Genomic DNA, 22613 nt, shown 5'->3' on the forward strand with positions numbered 1-22613 from the left:
CCACCCCCCTGTCCCAGGCTGAGAGAGGCAGAAGAGGTCTTCCTGCACCCAAACCGACAGGGAACTCAGCTCAGAAGGTGAGAGAGGAGTCTTTCAAGAGACCTTGGAACAGCTGCCAGTCAACATGCTGGAGGAGACGCCAGTCACAACAAGCCTCCCGAAGCTCCCCAGCCATATTGTGCGCAAAGAGCTGACATCGACAGGGTCCCGGGGAGGTCACGAGCTGCTTCAGCTGAGCCCTACGTGGAACCACCTGCAGCCAGGGCAGGGCTCCGCAGCGACGGCTACTGAGCACCAGCTCTGAGCAAGGGCTGCTGTACACACGCGCCCGGTGAGGAGTCCAGGCTGCGGGGACAGACGGCACCCGCTTGGATTGTGCCTGTCACTTACGAGCTAGGTGGCTGTGGACAAGGGTTAAATGTGTCAATACAGGGACAGTGAATGAAAAGGGCCTGACCGACAGCCCACACCCACCCAGTGGGAGTCACCCTCCCCTTCCCCACCACCCTGGGAGGAGGCTACGAACGGGAGATGATTTTCACTCCAATAAGGCAGCGAAGCCACAGGGAGGTGACGTGCCCAAGCCAAGCGGCTCCTGAGCAGAGCCTGCGGGGGAGGGGGACACAGACAGGAGGCCGCGGAGGCCATCTCCTCCCCACTGGGAATGGAGCCCAAGACTCTCAGATGGAGGCGGGACTCAGTCCCAAGCCTGTTCATGCCACCTCAGCTCTCCCGACTGGCGTGGCTGCCATCCACCTCCCCAACCGGAAGCTTCTGCCCGTCCCACTCAACCACCCACCCAGAGCCAGCACCCACCAGGAACAATGCCACTCAGGACCCTCCAGAGCTCAGGAGGGAATGAGTCTCCCGGCCTTGCAGAATGAAGGGGGAGACAGGGCAGATGAAGCCGGCAGTGTCACGTCGGGCGTGCACCGTGCGCAGCAGGGAAAACGCAAAGCACAGTCTGGGGGTGGGGGGGGCGTGGTGCTGCAGGGATGGCTTTGGCACTCAGAGCCCAGGCTTCCCCCCACTTGTGCCCTCCTCCGGGGGGGTGGGGAGGGGCAGAGAGCGGGTTCAAGTCCTGCTAGACTACTTTCTACTGAAGGCCAGCCCCTCAGGGCCTGGGTTTGATGGTGGCCAGATAGGCTCTGTTCTTTGTCTGTGAAAGGGGAAGTGAAAGACTCTTTGCGACCCTGTGAAGTATATGGTCCATGGAATTCTCCAGGCCAGAACACAAGAGTGGGCAGCCTTTCCCTTCTCCAGGGGATCTTCCCAACCCAGGGATTGAACCCAGGTCTCCCGCATCACGGGCGGATTTTTTAGCAGCTGAGCCACAAGGGCAGCCCAAAGGGGAGATGTCCGTAGGGGAGAACACAGGACAGAGCGGTGATGCACAGACAGGGCCAGAGAGATGCGGGGAGGGCACCAGGCCCTCCTAACAGAATACCGTCCCCCAGCAGTTTCCTCCTGTAAAAAGAATGTGCTGTATTTCGTGGTGGCCCAGGAAGTATCCTCGGGATTCCTGAGTCCACTCAGGTTGCAGGATCGTCCTGACTCTGTGCGGCTTCCAGTCCAGAGGGGACAGCTGGCGCTACAGCAGAGGTGACGCGCCAGACTCTGGAGGCGGCAGCCGGGCACCACTCCCCACCCCTGGGCAGCGGCCCCCAGTGCCGCAGAGCCCTTCCTCAGGCCGCGGACTGATGGCACCGAGAGCACAGCATCTGCCCGCACGCAGCCCGCGACGCCCAAGGCCTCCCCTGCTGAGCCAGGGGAGCTGCGGCCTCTGCCTCGGAAAAGTCCGTCCCGCAAGAGTAAGAGGAGAAGTTAAGTGCCCGAGTGTTCAGAAGTTGCTTATTTAAAAGACAGTCTGGTAGAGACCCAGCTCTGGCTCTCTGCCAGCGATGCCGGCTTGCACCCGCTGTGAAGGGGAGCGTCTCGATGCCCACATGACTGCGAACAAATGGCAGTCAGGGGATGGGGGGAAGATGATCTGGAGCTGTCGGGAGCCCGGGGCTCCGGCCTGGGTTCCTCACTAATTATCTGGGTGACCTTGACCACATCACTCCCCACACTGGCCTTCAGTAAAGGAGGCTGGGATCACTGGGCGCCTCGAGGTCTTGCTTTCAGGGGGCGCTGCTGCAGGGCCTGACTGAACGCCCTCAGGGCACACTAGTGTCGTGCTCCGCCCTCAGGCCAACCAGAGAGACATGAAAGCCCTTTGTTCTTTTAGAAAAGACAAGCTGGTCCCAGCAGGCGGCAGGAGCACCGGGTTCCTGCCTGCCTCTACCTGCTGTCCTGATGGGATGTCACCCTCATGGGGTCCTCAAATTCTGGGCCGGTTACCAAGAGCTCAGAACAAGGGAGACCATCAGCACAGCGCTGTTCTTGGGAACCTCTTCCCATCTCCGTGGGTTTCAAAGAGACTGGAGCACAGACCAACAGGCAGCAAAGCCAAACATTTGTTACTTCTTTGTACACATGCTGCTTCTGCGACTCAAAGCAATAAAAAGGAACTTTCATCTGCGGGACACACTTGCAAGCTAAGTCTGGGTCTCTGCGCCGGGTGGAGAGAGACCCGCCCTTAATGAGAGGGACACTGGGAATCTCACGGAATGGGAAAATTCTCTGTGGGTCTGGGAGTCAAAACGTGAACCTAGTGAGTTAAATGTTTAAAGAGGCAGCAATGCTGCCCCAAGGATGAGCACTGGTTCCATGAAGAATACTGAACACAGTCCCAGAAGTACTCATTCCATAAAAAGAGGAACCATCACTATTTCAAAACTGAGAGCTATGAAGCCAGTCCTGCAAAGTGCTGGGGGCTGGGGGCGATGCTGAGCAGTGCAGAGACTGGCTTCCAACGCTGGGATGAAGTCTGGGAGGCTGGAAGCATGGGGTTTCATTTTCATCACTCAGCTCGAGTCTGTAATCCGTACCCTGGATTTGTGTGCCATGGGTTCACAAGCCCAGAGGCCTGAGGAGGAGGCATCGAGGTCCAAGGGGACTGGGGATTTACTTAGACAAGATCAATACCCCCTTCAGTGCTGATGAAGGAGCCATCTTCATGAGGCCTTATAACTAACTGTCTGCTGGCAACGCTGCTCGGGGCCGACAGGGACGGGGTTGGCTGGGCAGGGACTGGGGAGCAAAGGCAGACACTGCTCCATCCTGTGCAAAACCCCTCCTTGTGGCTTTGAGTTCAAGCTCTGTCTGAGAAGGATGAGGTCTTGTTTGTAAACTATAGAACATGGCCTGAGGCACGTAGACTGGGGCTCCATAAAGAAGTTTTTGTCTGGTGTGAGGGGTTTCCAATCTGACCCTCTTGGAAGTCTCAGCCAAGATGCCACCGATGCCCCAAAGCAAAGCCCGTCAATGCCCAGGACTCTCGAGCACAGACTGGCTGCAAACCCTCCGGAGGCAGATGTGTCTCCCCCAGGACACTCGGCAGCCGCCTGCAGGAGCCTTCCCGACATGGGAGCACACGTATGTGGTCCTCAATGACCAGGGTCCCGGTCCTGTCTCCCCTCAGCCCCACATCACACCCCAGTGACACCGCTGCCTTAGTAACCTCTCCTCCCAGACTGGCTTCCCTGACTCTGCTTTCCAGGCTTGAGCCTGGAATGCCTGGGCCCTGGCTAACTTCTCTGCCCTGGAGACTCAGGCCAGGGGACTCCCCTCCCACCCTGGGCTCTCCTGCACCCCCAGCAGCACCCTGTGGACATTGCGGTTCTGTGCTTGCCCAACTGTGACCAGAAGTCCCTGCCTTGCCCCAGGCGATGCTCTGCACTGGCTCCAAACACCTGGCAGGACCCCAAGAGAAGGAGAGATGGAGTAGGCAAGAAGCTATGGATTTATTTTTGGCCGATGGGGTTAGGGGAGCAGAGTAAAAGGGGGGTGTTCAGGGGTGGAAAAAGCTGAGGTCATGGGGTACCTTGGGGAGGAACACCTGGGTGAACAGAGAAACCCTATGGCAGCCTTGAGAGAACTCTCCAGAGTCCTGACCAGCTTTGTGCAGCTTCCCTGGGTGGCTCAGGGGTCAAGAATCTGCCTGCAATGCAGGAAGATGTGGGTTTGACCCCTGGGTTGGGAAGGTCCCTTGCAGAAGGCAATGGCACCCCACTCCAGCATTCTCCCCTGGGAAATTCCATGGACAGAGGAGCCTGTATGGCCCACGTGGCTGCACAGAGTCAGACAAGACAGCGACTACACCACCACCACAACGGCCTTGTGCGGGGCCAAGAGGAGGCGCTCACAAAAGGTCCTTCACGTTTCCCAGGATTAAGGAATTAAGACTCTTCATTTAGCCGAACGAAAAAAGTTCAGTGCTTTCCAGATGGTAAAATGCCAGGTTCTGCTGCTGGCTGCCAGCAGAGCCCAAGCCCGAGGACACCTGAATTGCTCTGTACCCACTTGGTGTGATGTTATTTTCTGCGGGGAACAGCCTGGCAGTTAGAGAAACACATCCAAAGACATCTGGGCTCCCAAGAAATACAGACAATACCACCTACTTGCCCCTCGAAACTGAGGCAACCGCAGGAGAAAGAATAGACGCTGCAGAGCCTGAGAGGCGGCTCTGCTGTCGTGGCGCTGGGAGCCTCTCAGCAGCCCTGCTGGGTGGGGAACACTCCCATCTCAGTGGATGGCCAGAGGGGCCACCAGCCCTCTTAGGACACCAGGGCACCGTTTCAGGTCCCAGGACCAGGATTCTACATCAGTGTGTCAGGGCTGCCCAAAGGGTACTGCTGGGGTAGGGGTGGGGGTCTGTAATCTGGGGTGCCAATCCTGTGAGGCAGGTACTCTTATACCCTTTGTTTCACAAATGATGGGGCCGAGGCAAGGGTGGCCACACAGGGAGTAGTGGCCAGCCTGGCCGGACCGCCTCTCTCTGGACTGGTCACGGTGGGGAACGTGACCGGTGAGGGTGAGCCTCACGGTGGTGTGGTGGGGGGCGGACAGGCACGCTGCCGGGAAGGCACTGGGAGTGTGGGAAGGGGCCTGGGCGAGGGCAGGAGGCCGGGCTTCCCAGAAGCAGCTGCTAGGCTCTGACCCAGGGCACACGTGTCTCGGGCAAGCCCTCAGGAAGAAGGAAGCTACGAGACAAGAGCAGGTCCTCTGCAACTCCTCTAATGGTAGAGACCGCAAACCACTTCCCGCCGGCGGGCGGGCTCTCCTGCTTCACAGTAACTGCAAGCCTGGGTCCATGGGAGGCTCTTGGTCACGACCACCCTCTGCGGAGGTGCAGGGAGCCTCGCAGAGGTAGTAAGGTGGGAAAGTACGCCATCAACCCTATCCTGCTTTAGAAGCTTGTGAATATTTAACAGACAATGTGGTGATCAAGGCTCAGGGTGAGCAGAATGCCCCTCCTCCCGCCCCCTCCGGTTCTCAGCTCCCAGGGCCCTGGGCTGACACTTAATGACATCCCCTCCTGCCTCCTTTCTGCTGACCCAGTGAGGTCAATGCAGTCTGGCTCTCTGCTCAGGCAAGGGCTGCCCTCTGGGATGACCCTGGAATTGTCCGTCACCTCTCCTGTCCTGAAGCTTGTCGACAGCCCAAGGCTTGGCTTCTGCAGCATCCCCCTACCATGCTCATGGAGACCACCAGCGGGAATCTCTCTTCCTTCATGAAACTGCCCCTCAGCCCCTCACTAGTCAAAGGTGCTCCCTTGGCTTTTCCAATTGGGGCTACGAAGACACACGTGGGAGGCAGGACAGAAGGCATGGAAACAGGACGACGATGACACCGTATCGGCTCCACTGCGTGTGTCTCCTTTCGGAAAAGGTTAGACAGCGTTTAAGAGTAAAGGGGACAAAACAGAGGCCCTTCCTACAATGTGAGACCCCTCTTTGGATTGGGGGGTGTCCCCTCTAGGTGCAGGGCCTCTGCTGACGGCCTCATCTGAGCAGGACACCCGACAAGAGCAAGGACAGAGACCTGGCAGGATTTCCACAGCCCTTCCAGGGCCTTCTCTGAGCTGTCTGAAGAGAGGCTTCTGAAAGAAAATGGAAATGAGCTGGTGGGAAGGTATTTAGATATTCTAAGGCATGAGACTGAAAAGAACTGAATGAGTATTTACTGAGTCCCTCTGGGGACGTTCGATGTTACAGCAGGTACAGACATGCACAGCCCTGAGCAAGAGGAGAGTCCTGTCCTCTGGGAACACCCCATGTTGGGACAGCCCCCCTTCCTGGGCTCGGAGTTGGTGACAAGTTAGGTTTGTCACAGACTATTTGGGGAGGCTGGAGAAGGAAATGGCAACCCACTCCAGTATTATTGCCTGGGAAATCCCATGGATGGAGGAGCCTGGCGGGTTACAGTCCATGGGGTGGCTAAACAGCTGGATGTGATTTAGCCAACGAACAACAATCTGGATAGGCCCTAGATTTATGCGAGGGGCTCAATGTCTCAGAAATTTCAGAGAACTGACTTTTCTGGGACATAATCTCATCTGTTGACAAGCTCTGGGGAGCCACTTGATAAAGCTTCCCCTTGATGAAGCCTCCCGGACAGAGGCCAGTGTTGGGACTGAAGCCTGACTGAGGGAGTTAACAGACGAATGAGCGGGTGAACCCAGGAACGGAGCAGCGGCAGCCAGCCCGCCCGTCCACGCCAAGCTCAGCACGGGGCTGAAAGGCTCCTCTTCCCTCTGCTGCCCCTAGAATACGGAGCGGGGCAGCCCTGGACACCTGGGGCTGGGATTTTTGTGCCCTGCCTGCCCCTGAGCGAAAGAGCTGGGACGCAGGTGGCGGACCCTCCGACATCACCTCTCTGTCCCCTCTGGCCTGCCTGGGGCTGAGAGCCCTCCCTCTCTCTCTGGCCTCCTTGCCAGGATTTAACTCGGTAAGTAGCTATAGAGTTGCTCCCGCTCTTCCCAAGTTACTGGATGAAAATGCCCACTGTTTTGAAGAGAGGAGGTTAAAAGATCAAAACAGTGAGTGCCCCTGCAGAGTTTAAATGTCAGAAAAATCCGAACATGCTTGAAACCTTTCCTGGCTCTTTGTGATTCTGCCCTTTCAGACGGTCCCCCCTATTTTCAAGTTCCATTCTCTGAATCTGCTCTGCTGGAGACTTGCCGGCTATAAAAAGCTCCTTCGCCCCAGGACCAAGCGCAAAGCGCCTCCAGGGCACCGCGGTAAATGACGGGGGCCTGTTGGCAGCCGCGGACCCACGGCCAGCTGTCCCCAGCCCTCCACCGCGCCCCACCACCGGGGAAGGGGGCTAATGAGGACGAGGGAAAGGGCTCACCGACAGGCCCTGTAGCAGACAAAAGGCAGGTCACACTAGCTTCTGGGAGCCGGGTTTGCTGTGGTACCTTGCGCGCTCGTCTTTAACCTGGGGAACCAGGATCAGACTGAGGAGAATTTGACAGGCATGAGTTTCCAGAAATAAAAAGGCGAGTGTGAGCTTGGCATGGCTCTGTGAGTCAGTGCCCCCTCCCGCCTCCAGCTTTGTCACTTCGCACGGAAAGACCTGGGACGGCTTCCTGCCTTCCCGTTGGGCCTCTTTCTGCAGTGGCCACCGCTGCTGCTTGTGGGCAAGAAAACACAGACACTCCACAGCAACTGCAACCACACAGTGAGCGCCGAGGAAAGGGAGCGCTGGGGCTCAACCCAGGGCAATGCAGAGAGAGCGCTCCCCAAGCGACGCCAAGACAGTCATGCTGGCAGCCAGTGTCCCCACCTCAGCGCCGGGCGCAGCTCTGCCATCTACCTACACGGTTAGGACACATTTCTGCCCGAGAAATGCCTTCTCGCTGGTGACCAAGGATCCTCCCTGACCTCGCACTTTCTCAGTCACTTTGACTTCTGTTCCAGGTCGATCTTCCTGGATCAGGGCACTCAAGTGACTCTACCCTGGTGGGGCTGCTGGGTGGGTGTCAGCAGGCGGATGATGGGCAGAAGGGAACGTTCACCACTGTGATCCCCAGCAGTGTCTTTCTGGGAAACACTACAAGCAACATCAATCAGGACACCTAGACTTTAAGTGGGTGGACAGGAAGAAAATAGAATTCTAAGAAAAAGCTGATACTAAAAAGCAGAGTTGGGAAAAGCTGCCACCTCATCTCTTCCTTTGGCATGTTGAGTTTGAAATGTTAAACATCATCCCGTCAATTGGACCCGGCCTTCAGAATCTGCAGGGAACATACGGCCCCAGCCTTGCTTTCAGTGGGTGGTCGGGCTGTGGAATAGAGAGGGCTGCCCTCCGACCTCCAACACGGCCTGAGACGAACACAATGAAGCAAGCCCAGTGCGGTCACTCCCCTGCCCCGTGGTGACTCCACATTACACACTCCTCATCCTCTTTACCAGTGTTCCCCAAGAGAACAAGATCCCGACTCCCTGCCACGCGACTATGATGAGTTGGAAAACTTTACTGATAAAGGATTCAACTCAATTTTGTGCTACGTCATTTTCCAGTACATTTCTTCATTTGACAACAGACAGACAATGTTTCTGGAGGGAAGGGAGTGGATTCTGTAATCCAGTAACTATTACCTGCCCCTGAAAAGAGAAAAAGGACCTTAACATCACCTGCCTTTCATTCTCATCAGAAAGCACACTCTCCTGCCTCCAAATTGTCACTCTTTAATCTAGTGCATCTTGTCAAGGCTATGGTTTTTCCAATAGTCATGTATGGATGTGACAGTTGGACTGTGAAGAAAGCTGAGTGCCAAAGAATTGAAGATTTTGAACTGCGGTGCTGGAGAAGACTCCTGAGAGTCCCTTGGACTGCAAGGAGATCCAACCAGTCCATTCTGAAGGAGATCAGCCCTGGGTGTTCTTTGGAGGGAATAATGCTAAAGCTGAAACTCCAGTACTTTGGCCACCTCATGCGAATAGTTAACTCAATTGGAAAAGACTGATGCTGGGAGGGATTGGGGGCAGGCGGAGAAGGGGACGACAGAGGATGAGATGGCTGGATGGCATCACCAACTCGATGGACATGAGTTTGAGTGAACTCCATGAGCTGGTGATGGACAGGGAGGCCTGGTGTGCTGCGATTCATGGGGTCGCAGAGAGTTGGACACGACTGAGCAACTGGACTGAACTGAACTGAATCTAGTGCAGGTCAGTCTCAGAGGTCAAGTCCATTTAGTTAAAATACAGGTGAGGGGAGGGATGACACAGCAGCCCGACAAAGGGCTCTGCACAAACAGACAGCAAGCCATTCACTGGCCGAAATAAAATTCCCATCTGTACAAATTCTTCCACTTCTGCTGCTTTGAACAGGTTATATAAACTACAAGGAGGAAAGTGGTGGGTGCTCTGGAGTCTACCCAACTAGCTAATATCAAATTTTAAACCCTGCCGCACCGTGTTTGTAGTTTTAAAGACATATAAAGAGCGCTTGGCAGGTTATTTTTAGGGGCAGTAGAATACAAATATAGCACTGTCTCTCTAAATCCGTGCTTCACCAAATCTGTGTTTCACACATTTTACAACTTCCTAATAAACTTTCCGCTTGCATTCAAAAATACTTAATACCACACAGAACGTTAAAAAATGTATTTGCCAAGGCAAGCCTGGGCAAGGCCCTCCCTCATGAAGGGTATCTGGATGGAAATTGGACCATAGTTAAAATCCCAGATTGTGGTTCTGTGATGCTGGGAAGTGGGGGGCGGCGGTGGAGGGGCTGAAGTCATCGCCTGCCTTCCCTGGAGCCAGAAAGTAACCACCTGCAAGACCAGAGGCCACGAAGATAAACCAGGTTAAACAAACAAACAAACCCAAAACATTTTAGTGTTCCTCACTGTGAAAGGGAAACAAGATACAGATAATGAGCAGTGTTCTTTCGCCTCAGAATGCTTTTCAACCAGCTGCTGGGGGAGAAACGACAAGAGCCGTTGGCATGGACAGAGTTAGCAGTTAAGGCCGAGGCTCTATGTGAGCTGAACAAGTACAGTTGGTCTGGTCACTTAGATAAGAGTGCCTGGATTAACACGGTGTCGCCCATGCTAGCCCCATGTGACTATGGACGTCTTCGCTTTAGGGGCTGGACCCAGGGAGGGAGGCTGTTTTTTCCTTTCTGTGTCTGGGTACCTCAGTTGGGTAAAGACGTGTTAGAAGAGTAAACACTATGATTTTTCTTTTTCAGGTGAATTTTAAACTTCAGACTAATTTCAGGTCTACAGAGACACTGCAGAGACGGCACACACAGTTCCCACAGCCCGCACACCCAGTTTCCCCGCTGTTAGCATCTGTCATCATCAGGTAGGTTCATCACAATGAAGAAACCAATGTCGCTAACTTATTACTGAGTCGAGCCCAGACTTTATTTGGATTTCATCAGTTTCTCCATTAATAAGTCCTTCCTGGCTCTGGATCCAGTCCGGGGCAGCACAGTGCCCGTAGCCGTGATAAAACCAGGACATTTTCCTGCCTGCACACACTCCCTAGACGAGGGGGTGAGCCTCAGACCCTCCCAGCCCTGGACACCTGTCCCTGGCTTCCCCCTTTCACTGGAGAGGGGTCCAGGGAGCACTACGAACTGAGGCACGTTAGTCACCATCAGGGGCTGGTCCATCATGCTCCTTTGATATGAAGCCCAGAAAGAAAGTGAAGTCGCTCAGTTGTGTCTGACTCTTTGTGACCCCATGGACTGTAGCCTACCAGGCTCCTCAGTCCATGGAATTTTCCAGGCAAGAGTACTAGAGGGGGTTGCCATTTCCTTCCCCAGGGGATCTTCCTGACCCAGGGATTGAACCTGGATCTCTTGCATTGCAGGCAGACGCTTTACCATCTGAGCCACCAGGGAAGCCCATGAAGCCCAGGGCCCACGCCTTAATGGGAACAAGGTTTCCCTTTGGATGAGAACAATGTTCTGGAATGCGATAGAGGTGATGGTTGTACAATGCTGTGAAAGTACTAAAAGCTATGGAACTGCTGACTTGAAAATGATTAGAAATGGTTAGCTTTATGTTATATGAATTTCGCCTCAATTGAAAAAACCACCACCACTATCCTGTGCTGAGCTACCGGCACACCCCGGACACAGCTATTACTCAAGTGGGGTAATTCGGGCCCAGCCCTGAAAATCGTGTCCTTCCTCCACACCAATCCCTCCAGAGGTTCCTCACTGAATTGAGAATAAAATTCAAGTTCTGCACCAGGACTGAGGGGCGCCTGCTGGCCAGGCCAAAAATCCCCACTCTCCCACCTGCCCTCCGTCTGTCTGCTATCTCCCGGGCCCCCGTGGTGTGCGGGGCTATGCCAAGTCCCCCGTCCACACGGGGCTCGGGGCTGTAGTTTCATAGCCTGGGATCCTCTTTCCGTGGCTTTTCATATGGCTGGCTTCTTCCCCTGCCTCCTGTCTCAGTTTAACTCGTGCTGCATCAAGGACTCCTGCGACCACTCTGATGTGAAGGAGGCCCTCCTGTCCTCGACCACGGCCCCAGGTAACAGCCTGGGGTCCCTGACCCTCTCTCCCTGTCCGTCTTACTTCCCCGGTAGCACTGAGCCCAGAACCTGCACGTGGCAAAGGGGTAAATAAACAACTGCTGTTGAACGAGGCGGCAACAAGCGAGCCGACAGCCTCCCCTATCATTTGCACTGCTGGATGGGAGCAGACAGGACGGGGGCACAGAAGGAGGAGGCCGCTGCCCTGCCGGGGAGCTGGCCTGAGTGCTGTGGGAGGAGCCCTCAGAAGCCCCAGGTTCTGAGCTGGTCCAGCGAAGGGACCCTTCCACCACTGGGAGCTGGGAAATGGATTTTCTCTGGTCACATTCCTTTTTTTCTGACATCTCCCAGATAGTATTTCTCCTTCAGGAAGCCGGACACCTGAAAAGATGTCACTGTAGTACAGAGTGGGGTGGGGCAGGGTGAGGGGGCCAGCCTGCCTCCTTCCCGTCCTTAAGGCACATGTGTGGATTACAGGGCTGTGGGAAACTGAATTTAAAAACTGCGGTGGGACTTCCCTGGTGGTCCAGGGGTTAAGAACCCACCTTCAAGGCAGGAAACAAGGGTTCAATCCCTGGTCCGGGAAGATCCCACACGCTAGGGAGGCAGCTAAGGACCACAGCCACTAAGACCGCAGGCCCTGGAGCCCAGTGCCCCACAGCGAGGGAAGCCAGCGCAGCGAGAAGCCTGTGCTCACAGCTAGAGTAGCCCTGCTCCCCGCTACTAGAGAAAGTCTACACGTGGCAACAAAGACCCAGCATAGCCAAAAAGAAGTAAATACTAAACGAACAAACAAAGCCGTGGGTTAATCTTGGGGGAACTCAAGAGCCCTTTTTCTTTAAACGTATAATCTATACATAGCAAAATTTGCCCTTTGTAGGCATTTAGTCTGTGAGTTTTGAAACATACAGTTGCGTGATCCCAAAATTATGACAAAGAATATTTCCATCACCCAAACATGTTGTTCGACAGCCCTCCGGGGACCATCTCCTGCCCTCACTCCCAAGCCCTGGCAATCACTGCTCTGATTTCTGTCACTGATGTTTTGTCTTTTCTAGAATGTCACATAAATGGAATCCTACACTGAGCAGGCTTCTGTGTCTGGCTTTTTCACTTTTTAAAAGGTCTCTGATTTAAGACCAATATTTCCACCTCGAAGTCATCGCATTTCCCTAAAACCCTCTTAAGGAAGAAGCAAAAAGGAAAACTCACCTTTTGGAACACTTGATAGTTGGATTTGGACCATATATCAAGCTGTGGGGGGAAAGAGATAAAATATCAGCATCAATTTTAGAACTGTGGACTCTAAGAAATGATATTGTAACTACTGTTACTAAGCTTGGAAAAATCCTATGATTGTAAGAAAAACACATGCTGGATTTCTTCTTTATCAGCTGTGGTGATTTAAGGAGATGAACTGAAGAGACATAAAGCAGTCAGTGTGAGGCACCTGCCACACCCACGGCTCCGTGCCCACTGTTCTAACACTGACTCCTCCTCGGTGCTCCTGCATCACTCGACCGCCGCGGTCAGCCCTGCCCCAGGACCTCTGCACCTGCGGCGCCTGGACTGCTTCCCCCACAAACCCTCGCACAGCTCCTCGTATACTTCCTTTGGCTCAAACGTCACTTGTTCAAGAAGCATTGCCCAGTTACTCTGTTTTAAAATATCATTCCCATACCTGTTGTCTTGCTTCTCTTTATCCTTTCAAAAATTAAATATTTTCATCACACTTAAAACTGACTGACGCTTTTATTTATTCTGTTTACACCATCCTGGCACAGGATACGGCCATGTCCCAGGCACGTGTGGAGGAAAGCAGACCCCTGCTGTTGAACACCTGCCCCCTGCCAGGCACGCCCTGGGCCTTCCACGTGCCCTCCCCTACCATCCCCAGGACGAGCCTGGGGAGCTGGTCCCATCAGCAACCTTTCTTCCTAGATGGTGAGACTGCGTTTGGAGCCATTTGACTGCCCATGGTAATCTGGAGGAGCTTCTTATGGATGGGCTCACTTGGTGGTGCTCAAACATGCCTGGCATCAGAGGCCCTGAGGGAATTGTCTGTTTTTTAATCTACAGATTTCTTGGTCCCCTCCCTGGAATGTCTGAATTAGGAGGTCTGGAGTGGGCCCGAGAATATATTGATTTGTCCACTTGTTTTCACAGGGCTCCACAGGTTCACTGTGATGAAGCCCTATGTCAGGAACCCTTGGTCGGGGAAACAGCGGTCTGAGGTGGAATGTGGGCAGAGTTCAGAGTCCAGTCCTCGGGCCACAGTTGGTCTTGCACGGGATGCTCTGTGGCTCAGTCTAACCAAGCCACTCTGGTTTGACAGGTTGTAAGAGAAATTAAATCAATGCCTTCTCACTGTTTCAAGAGGTTAGAACAAAAGGGAGTATGGAAAACTAGAATTACCCCCACCCTCAGTACAGTGAGGAACCTGCAGATTAAAAGAGGGGCCGTCAGGAGGTCCCATGGGTGCTCAGAAGTCAGCTTTAATATATGGGTTCAAGAGTGGAGCAAACTGAAACGCCTGGTCAGTGTGCCTCTTGAAATTCGCCTTTGAGGTTGGCCAGTGGTCACGGTGGGAAGCTGAGACACGGCTACTTCAGCCTGTGTGTTGTGTGTTGACTCTGGAGCGCCTAGGAGGATCAGGAGCCAGCAGCTGGGAAGACTGCTCCAGGAAGACCGGAAGTGCTGCACCTGATGTGGGACAGGCTGAGGGTTTTCTGAAAACCGTCCTCAGGAGGGAAAGGCTGGGCTGGGAACAGGCACGTGTGCAGTTCTTCTGGTTCTTCCTGGTCTTAAGTAGAAGAACCTGGGTGGTACAGAGGAGCCCCCCACCCTCTCCAGCCCTTGGCAGGTTCCTGCTGGAGAGGGTAAGTTTAGCAGATCCAAGTCCAGGAACAATGAAGGAAGAGCTGTAACTGAACACTGATTTCAATCGGTCTGCTTCCCGCCACACCCACTGCGGAACCACCCCCTTCCTGCATTTCCACAGAAGCCCCCACCTGACCGCTCTCCTTCTACCCTGGCTGAACTGCTCTCCAGAAAGAGGGTGTCAGTTTTTAGTCACTGCCTCTCACTTTAAGCTAATGGATAGAGTAAGAATTTTAAATCTCTTCAGACATTAGAGTTTTAATTGGATAGGTTAGCAACTTGAAGGGAGAAAAGTGACATGTTACCCCCAGATAACTCTGAAGGAAATCTCCAAATACACATACAAAATTATTAATTTCCTACATTAGCAGTTCTGTTGAAGAAAATTGCTGGGCAGCCGGTCATATCTGGGAGGATAAGTCAGGTTCATATCATGATCTTAGTATCGCAGTTTAGCCTAGAGCTTCACAAACATTACATTTAAAGACTATTCAGACATTGTGAAAGGAATGAGAACGACTTTTTGTATCTTTTAGTCTTAGTGCCAAGATGACAGGAAGGTGCCAAAGATTCTAAATCTAAATTTTGGGAAAAGTCACATCAGTGCCTGAACTTGGAACGAATCTAGCTCTTTCCATTTTCAGCCCACAGCTGCTGCTGCTGCTGAAGTTCTCTGCTGCTGATCCTTCCTGCCGTTCCCATCATACACAGGCAGACACAAACACAGGGCCACGGAAAGAGAAAAGAGGAAAAATCCGCACAGAGACTGAGAAGTTAGTCTTCATTTAAAAGAGAAAATTATATACATATTAAAAAAAAAAAAAAAACCCAACCCTTCAGAACCTGCAAAATGTTTTAAATAGAAAAATTATCCAGAGAGAAGTATGCACAGGTTTAATTAAGAGGTGGACCCTCTAGCTAAACTGACTTCTCAAAACATACTTTGCTCATTCCAAGTGAGCACACTGCTCTTTGGAAGGCAGTTTAAACATATTATTCAGGACCCCAGGGACTGGTTCTGACCATCTGGGATAGAAGGACATTAGGCAATACAATGATCTCCCAGGTGCGCGGGGCTGAGAGAGGAATCCGATGACAATGGCTTCCCCCTTTGCTGGGAAGGCACAGCAGCCAGTTTGTCCTTGATTTTCTGCTAGACTTATGCCGAAGAAAGCCGTTTAACCAAGTGTTCTGGAGTCAGTGCCCTGCTTCTCCTCAGGGCCGGGAAGATTTCAGAAACTCATTTCAGGGAGCCGGGACAGAGCCAAGTGAATATTTATTAGCTTCAGCTTATTTGTCGCAGAGGAGGGCATGGCTACCGATTCTTTGTTGGCTGTGATACTCAAAAATGAGGATTCTGGAAGCTACAAAACTTTCAGCCCCATGAATGAGAAATGATTCTGAACTATAGTGTCAAGAAAAACAAATGAGAGCATCCCCTCAGTATTCTGGGCAGGACTTAGACAGATCTTAAAATGGAAAAGTCAACTTTCTGGTAATTGGGGCTGAACCTGCCATCTTAGGAGCAGCCCGTCAGACGCCAAGGGTCAGAGTGAGTATCTTACAGGTGGGAAGGGGGCCTCTCCTCAGGTAAAATGGAAACGCACCCCTCAACGACCAACTGCTTCAGCACAGACACACCTGCTCTCAGGTTTCACGTCAGACATCAAAGGTCCTCTTGAGGCACAGGAAGAAACGGTGACAGCAGTGACAGTCAATTTTACTCACCGAAGAGAAAAAACCGAACACCCCCAGATCAGCAGGCCAATGAATGCTGACCATGATGGTGGCCACCAGCATCGGCATCTCTGGCCCCACCAGGGAGGATGGATGCCATTTGCTGATGACTATGTGCTTAGCCTACACTGACCTGTGTTATCTTTCTAAAGTCTCTCAGCAGTTGCATGGTGATGATAAAATTATTCCCAATTCACAGCTGAGGAAACTGAAGCTCAGAGAAGTTAAGGGACTTGTCTGACATCACACAGTTAATATGTGGTAGAGAATTCAAAATCGGGTCAGTGATTCTTAGTGAACCAACTTATGGTTGCTGGGGGAAGGATGGGGGGACGGGACAATCAGGGAGCGTGGATGGACAAGTACACCTCTATTTAAATAGAGGTGCTCCTCCATTTTACCTGAGGAGAGGCCCCCTTCCCACCTGTAAGATACTCACTCTGGTCCCTGGAGTCTGACGGGCTGCTCCTCTATTTAAATAGATGTACACATCTATTTAAAATGGACAACCAACAAGGACCTCCTGCATAGCACAGGGAGCTCTGCTCAATGTCATACAGCAGCCTGGATGGGAGGGGAGTTTGGGGGAGAATGGATACACGTGTATATATGACTGAGCCCCTTCCCTGTTCACCTGAGACTACCACAATCTTGGTACTTGGCTGTACCCTGATACAAAACTAACAGTTAACAAAAAAGAGGCCTCAGCTCTTAACCCAGGAGTAAAAGAGCCCTGCAGCTATAATCCAGATGGAAGGGGACTCACATGGTGTTCCCCAAGTTGTCAGTTCAAAGGGCAGGGGGCATTCCTGCAAAGTTCAAGATGACAAACCCTCCAGGCCAGGTCATGTGACACCACTGGCACTAAAATCCCTTTAGTGGCAAGTGAAAATGACGGCAGCTCATCAGAAAGTTATCAGTTCTTCATTTCAAAAAAAAATACTACAATGAACTATAAATGATCTTACACTGACACTTTCAAATAAAACTTGTAAGCCTTACAGAGACGTCAACTTCTAGAGCTCTCATTTCCTAGTAGCTTCATCCTGCAAGGTCAACAGGTGATGGGTCAGGAGAGGCGGGGAGCTATAAACCTGCAACGGTGATGGACTCCTCCACGGCCATCCAAGTCAAGCCACAAACTTCTACTGGGTCATCCGCTTAAGTTTGCCCACTCTCCCCCAGAGAATAGAAAAGTGAAGGAGTTTTACAGGCCTGTTCTTCTTCAACTTTTCACTTTCAATCAGGACATACATTCGTTACTAAAAAAACTGCTGAGAGCACCATTTCAGGGCATCCTCGGCATACGAATTAAACCGGATTCCCCTTCCCCAGCTTTCACCCTTCCCCCAAAGTAACAAGAGGCCATTTTTCTGAAGGTCGTCTGAACAATTTCAAAGGCTATAACAAATCAAAATGTTCCCTGCATCTAATATCAAACGGGGCTGATGCCAACACTTATTAGAGAAATCAGATTCAAGCTTCCCCCAGCCTCCTCGACCCAAACACACACACACATCCAACTTTGAAGTGGGAAGAATGCGGGGATCAGAAATTACCCTGGAGACAGCTCTGGCTGTCTTTGAAGGTTCCCTTTGATACCACCATTTCTTCTCCTCTCTTGCGCTAGGAGGCTAAAAGCTGCTTTTTTTTTTTTATTATTGATATGGAGTAATTAATGAAGCTATAGCATTAACATAACCTAAATCCCCTAATAAGATAAATTCAATGGAGACACTTGCATTTTTTTCCAGCTAGGTCTGACTGTGTGAAGTCGTAACAACGGCCAGGTAGTCAACCTCAAGCGGACTCTTGGCATGCTGAGTCAGGGCTCTGGGCTCCTCCCTGATGACAGCGCAGAGCGGGGCACCAAGTCTTAGCAGCACTTTTATATTTTATTAGAGGAATTAATCTACTGGTGCTTGGCATCAAAAATATGCGTCCAGGTAAAGAGGATGATCGGGGTAGAGGTGGTGGTTGTTAGTGCAGAGTGACAGCTAGGCTTGGTGGGACTGTAATGGGGTGGGGGGACCTGCCAGAGCTGGGAATTGGGGGTGGCTCAGGGCTGCTGTTGTGCCAGAGCAGCTAAGTAAACCTTTTAGACACTGGCTGCCTTGGATTTGGAAGATACAACTGCAGGCAGGAGGAATTCAGACCCTTGGAAGCTGAGGCAAGGCGTTCGAAGCCACAGCCGCTGGGTCCGGGCAGCGGCCCACCCCAGGCAAGCGCTCAGGCACCAGCTCAGCAAATGCAGGGCTATGCCTCTGGAACAGCACAAGTGCAGGCAGAGACTGGCTCTCACGGACCACACCTCGAGCGCCAATGTCCTTCCGAATGCCACGTTTCATCTGGGATGCGCCAGACGGTTCAACACACAGATGACACTGATGCAAGTGTATATAAATACTGAAGTTCACATATACCAGGATCACTTCTGAAAACAGAACACTAATAATGTCTGCATGACTTTCTTTTTACCATTTGTAAAGTACTCTGAAAAAAAAGGGGAGGGGGCGCTGATCAAATTGGCTAGGTGTAGTTTCTGGGCAGAGCAGTCATGTGAGCGCTTCTCTGCCAAATGTGGTAGATGTGCCTTTAAAATAACAAGGGGACTCCATCCTCTCAGCCCTGCTCTTTTGACTTTCAGGGTCCCTGCAGATCACTGGGGCCAAAGTATGCCGTTGTAGCAGAGAGCAGGGGGCCTCCCGGGTCCCCTCTGTGAAATGACTCAGGAGAATTCAGGCTCCCGGGCACACATGCACCTTCCTTCTGGGGAACAGAGACCCATGCTCATCTCTCATCCGGAAACCATGACCCGTGTGCACGTGTGTGTGCCTCCTTTGTTCTTTACTTATGACGAGAGACCCTGATGCGGGGAAAGACTGGGGGCACAAGGAGAAGGGGATGACAGAGGATGAGATGGCTGGATCACATCACCGACTCAATGGACGTGAGTTTGGGTAAACTCCGGGAGTTGGCGATGGACAGGGAGGCCTGGCGTGCTGCGGTTCATGGGGTTGCAAAGAGTCGGACCCGACTGAGCCACTGGACTGAAGTGATGATGTCAGTCCCCGCTGCTTTGTCTAATACCCATCTCTAATTTCCTTGTTTCCTGTCTCTAATTTCTGACTCTCCACTTTTCCATCCCAACTAAAGCATTTTCACATCCCCAGGGGGCTTTTTCATTATCCCCTCCCACACATTATTACTCTACGGTGTTCCAGGCCCTGCTGTATATCCACAGGAGGGAAAGACACTCAGGACAGAGCCTGGGCCCTTGAGGAGCTGCTGGCAGAGGGAGGTTTGAGAACTGGCTCCGTGTGTGAGTGGGGGCAGCCACTTTCCCACTCTGGGTCTCAGGTTCCTTATCAGAAACATGAGTCTAACAGTGGTCCCTAGGATTCTGTGACCATTGGGGGTTCAGTCTGCTTTGTACAAGGCCTGCGAGAACAAACATGGAGTACGCCAGTATTTTTATTAATTACGAGGCAGACGCGTCAACAAACAACTAGGATGTACTAGTTCCAGTACCAGAAAATGACTGTTCAAAACACTACAGAGGTAAGAGTGATGATAATGTGTGCTATAAGTTGAGGGAAACCCAGGCCTGCTATCTCTGGAGCCCGTGCACACAGAAGAGGCCTGCAGGGGAAGGGGGACAGGACGAGAAGAGAGATGGCATTCAGTCAGTGCAAAAGGAAGAGTAAGTATGTCAGCTGAGCAGGAGGTGCAAACATCCCAGGTCAAGGGCGCAGAGCAGGTGTTAAGCGTGTGGAAGAACCTGGAACATTCTGAGAGCCACAAGGAGCACAAAAGGCCGGAAGGTAAGACAAAACACCTGCAGAGAATGACGGCAGATGAGGTCAGGACAGGGGGCAGGCGCCAGGTCACTAGGCAGTTCTGTGTCTTGCTAAGGGGTCTGGATTTTATTCTACAAGCCAGAGATTTCAGAAGAGTGTTTTGCCAAACGCCAATGTCACCATACACTCCGAGAATAAGGGAAGAAAAAAAACGGATGGTCAAACTGGTCAGGAAGAGATTGTATACTACACACCCGTCTTGGGAGATTCACAAGGCACATGGGCAAACTCCAATCTCTAAGAATTTCTACAGTAAAGAGTCCCACTGAACTTTCTCTAACCCCGAGTTTCCCAAACTCTTTCAATCATGGACTGCTTTGTGCCCAATGTCTACTTACATGCCACTTTTCTGCTCTGGGCAATGGGGAGATGGCAAAAAGCAAGAAATCACCCCCTTGACTGTGTATTTCAGGAAGACGGCTCTGGAGGCCAAGTGAAGGACAGATGGGGGAGGGAAGCAGGACTAGACACAGGAAGTGAGGAGGCCGAGGCTGCAACTTGGTGGAGAAACAAGAACTGAGGACAAGTGGAGATGGACGGGAGGCGCCCGGCTGCAGGGATAGAGAGAGACTCGCTAGAGCCTACCAACAGACTCTGAATGGAGGAGGCAGGCCTGAGCAGTTGGCTGGCACAGTCACCCTGGGTGGGGACCGGCCCAGGGGTGTTGAGGCTGATTTTGGACAGGTTGCACCTGAGGTCCAGCTGGGGAGGAGGTCTGACTCTGACACACATCAGCAGGGATCTCCATGAGGGGACACGGGAAACCACCAGGACACGAGGGTGGCTGAGAGGCAGGAGTGCAGCCGGGAGGGAGCCCCTGGGGAGTCTGGGAGGCAAGCGGGTGGAGGGGAGGAAAGGACTACCTCAAACAGCTGAGGAGGAGGAATCAGAAAGAAATTCTAGAACATATACACGTGAGATCATTCTCTAACCACCGGATTTAAGTGCAGAATAAAAACAATACTAGTTATCACTTACTGAGTATCAACTAGGTGGCAAAGCCTTCGCGTGATTTTGGACACTTTCAGTATGGGGCAGTTAAATAAATACCATGTTAAGACTGATGTGGGTGCTGCAGAGTAGGCAAAACCTCTACTCCTTGTGCTATTTCAAATCCTGAAAGATGATGCTGTGAAAGTGCTCCACTCAATATGCCAGCACATTTGGAAAACTCAGCAGTGGCCACAGGACTGGAAAAGGTCAGTTTTCATTCCAGTTCCAAAGAAAGGCAATGCCAAAGAATGCTCAAACTACCGCACAATTGCACTCATCTCAATTCAGTTCAGTTCAGTCGCTCAGTCGTGTCCTATTCTTTGCGACCCCATGAATCACAGCATGCCAGGCCTCCCTGTCCATCACCAACTCCAGGAGTTCACCCAGACTCACGTCCATCGAGTCAGTGATACCATCCAGCCATCTCATCCTCTGTCGTCCCCTTCTCCTCCTGCCCCTAATCCCTCCCAGCATCAGAATTTTTTCCAATGAGTCAACTCTTAGTAAAGTAATGCTCAAAATTCTCCAAGCCAGGCTTCAGCAATACATGAACCATGAACTTTCTGATGTTCAACCTGGTTTTAGAAAAGGCAGAGGAACCAGAGATCAAATTGCCAACATCCGCTGGATCATTGAAAAAGCAAGAGAGTTCCAGAAAAACATCTACTTCTGCGTTATTGACTATGCCAAAGCCTTTGACTGTGTGGATCACACAATAAACTGTGGAAAATTCTGAAAAAGATGGGCATACCAGACCACCTGACCTGCTTCTTGAGAAATCTGTATCCAGGTCAGGAAGCAACAGTTAGAACTGGACATGGAACAACAGACTGGTTCCAAATAGGAAAAGGAGTACGTCAAGGCTGTATATCGTCACCCTGCTTATTTAACTTATATGCAGAGTACATCATGAGAAACACTGGACTAGAAGAAACACAAGCTGGAATCAAGATTGCCGGGAGAAATATCAATAACCTCAGATATGCAGATGACACCACCCTTATGGCAGAAAGTGAAGAGGAACTAAAAAGCCTCTTGATGAAAGTGAAAGTGGAGAGTGAAAAAGATGGCTTAAAGCTCAACATTCAGGAAGCTAAGATCATGGCATTCGGTCCCATCACTTCATGGGAAATAGATGGGCAAACAGTGGAAACAGTGTAAGACTTTATTTTTGGGGGCTCCAAAATCACTGCAGATGGTGACTGCAGCCATGAAATTAAAAGACGCTTACTCCTTGGAAGGAAAGTTATGACCAACCTAGATAGCATATTCAAAAGCAGAGACATTCCTTTGCCAACAAAGGTTCGTCTAGTCAAGGCTATGGTTTTTCCTGTGGTCATGTATGGATGTGAGAGTTGGACTGTGAAGAAGGCTGAGCGCCAAAGAATTGATGCTTTTGAATTGTGGTGTTGGAGAAGACTCTTGAGAGTCCCTTGGACTGCAAGGAGATCCAACCAGTCCATTCTGAAGGAGATCAGCCCTGGGATTTCTTTGGAGGGAATGATGCTGAAGCTGAAACTCCAGTACTTTGGCCACCTCATGCGAAGAGTTGACTCACTGGAAAAGACTCTGATGCTGGGAATGATTGGGGACAAGAGGAGAAGGGGACGACAGAGGATGAGATGGCTGGATGGCATCACCAACTCGATGGACTTGAGTTTGAGCAAGCTCCGGGAGTTGGTGATGGACAGGGAGGCCTGGCATGCTGCGATTCATGGGGTCGCAGAGTCGGACATGACTGAGAGACTGATCT

General features: G+C 51.8%; 1 protein-coding gene and 1 long non-coding RNA gene across 5 annotated transcripts in view; one reads left to right on the plus strand and one right to left on the minus strand.

Moving 5' to 3' along the window:
* Positions 1-22613, minus strand: part of MED27 (mediator complex subunit 27) — a 246214-nt gene that overhangs the window by 34891 nt on the left and 188710 nt on the right. For 3 of the 4 annotated variants that reach the window (XM_061433929.1, XM_061433926.1, XM_061433928.1), the window contains exon 6: positions 12603-12644. The exons of the other annotated variant lie outside the window; for it this stretch is intronic. In XM_061433929.1, the coding sequence (XP_061289913.1) occupies positions 12603-12644 (42 nt within the window). The remainder of the gene's footprint in view (positions 1-12602; positions 12645-22613) is intronic. 4 annotated transcript variants of the gene reach the window in all.
* On the plus strand, positions 4757-13108 carry LOC133257677 (uncharacterized). The gene is made up of 4 exons (XR_009739645.1): positions 4757-6834; positions 10119-10205; positions 11311-11389; positions 12449-13108. It is a non-coding gene; the product is annotated as an uncharacterized LOC133257677 (long non-coding RNA).

This window comes from Bos javanicus, chromosome 11, assembly GCF_032452875.1.
Source record: "Bos javanicus breed banteng chromosome 11, ARS-OSU_banteng_1.0, whole genome shotgun sequence".
Classification (NCBI taxonomy): domain Eukaryota; kingdom Metazoa; phylum Chordata; class Mammalia; order Artiodactyla; family Bovidae; genus Bos; species Bos javanicus.